Here is a 1274-nt window from a genome sequence, read left to right on the forward strand (position 1 = left end):
AGTCTAAAAATCAACCTACCTTGAGTCACATCAAGACCAGAACGTTTTACTATCTCTGCGCACCGGTAACGTTACAAAAGTCAAAGCACCATCGTTAGTTCACTACCCCCCAAAAGTGATACAACAAGCTGCTTACGCGGTTTTCATGCTCTCCTACCCATAGGAAGCCCCGCGACATTGCCTTGTTTGTCACACCCTCGTCGACTAACAACAAGTAAAGAAAACATATCAGTAAGCCAATTCTACAATGAGGCTAACTTGATTAACTTTTAAGCTTACCAAAGTACCACCCCCATATACTACAGAATGGCCCCCCTTGCCCCTGTCAGTACCAAGACCCCCTCTTCTAAGAGAAAGGCGGCCAAAATCGAGCAAGCCGCTGGAGCCCTGTCCCCCACAGCAACCCATGTGGCGGAAAACTCAGGGGCGGAAGAGAACGCTGGCAATACCGCGGTGGAGTCGACCGGCGAGGAAGATAACAATGAAGAGGGGGAGGAGGATGATGCGGATACCATCACCGCCCGTCCTGCCAAAAGGATCATGTCCCACATCATCAGGGACGAAGACTCCAACATGAGGGAGAAATCTCCGCCCCAGCAGGAGAAAGAAGACGTCAGGCCCGACGTCAGTCACCTCCAGGAGCCGACCGACTTGTGGTCAAAAGCAAGAGCAGCGCTCTGGCAAAAGACCCCGCTCCAGATTTGATTCTGGTCATTTTGGGACGGTTTTGGCAACAATCCCCAAGATGAGGTCGAGTCGCAAAAAGAACAGAACATATTCATCTTCTGTGTCAGAGCGCTCGCCAAAGGTTGCACCGTTGTAGCCGAGCCAGATACTTCCCTCCACTCAGCCCTAGCCTCCCTGGCACTCAACCCGGTGGCGGTTAACCGCCAAAAAAAACCACGTCGATTGGCCAAACAAATACCTTATCCATCTGACCCCTGGCAACGCGAAAAAGCTACCAGGAAGGAATAGTCAGACAAAGGGAGTTTTCTACGGTACTAACACCAGGAAAAAAAAATAGTCACTTGATGGCAAGTGACATGATGCAGCTTTAGTTTCTGCTCCAGAGCTACTCCAGCGCTGCTCCAAGTCTGCTCCACCAGCACTTGTAGAGCTTGCAGGACTGCACCAGAGCACTCAATGTGGCACAGTCAGCTGATCCAAATTTTTTCCCAGGAACAGCTGATGCTCATCATAAGCTGAGCAGTAGGCATTGACTGAGCCTGGGCCAAAGCTGAGCATTGGCTGAGCCTGGGCCACAGCTGAGCATT

At 51.1% G+C, this 1274-nt stretch overlaps 1 protein-coding gene across 1 annotated transcript; it reads left to right on the forward strand.

The window, feature by feature from the left end:
- Positions 1-306: 306 nt before the first annotated feature.
- Positions 307-705, forward strand: PtA15_11A335 (uncharacterized protein; the record flags this gene model as incomplete). The annotated part of the gene is made up of 1 exon (XM_053161233.1): positions 307-705. The coding sequence occupies one exon, from the start codon at positions 307-309 to the stop codon at positions 703-705; it is 399 nt and encodes a 132-aa protein (XP_053025200.1).
- Positions 706-1274: the final 569 nt, after the last annotated feature.

The sequence above is a fragment of the Puccinia triticina genome, chromosome 11A (genome assembly GCF_026914185.1).
Source record: "Puccinia triticina chromosome 11A, complete sequence".
Taxonomy (NCBI): Eukaryota; Fungi; Basidiomycota; class Pucciniomycetes; order Pucciniales; family Pucciniaceae; genus Puccinia; species Puccinia triticina.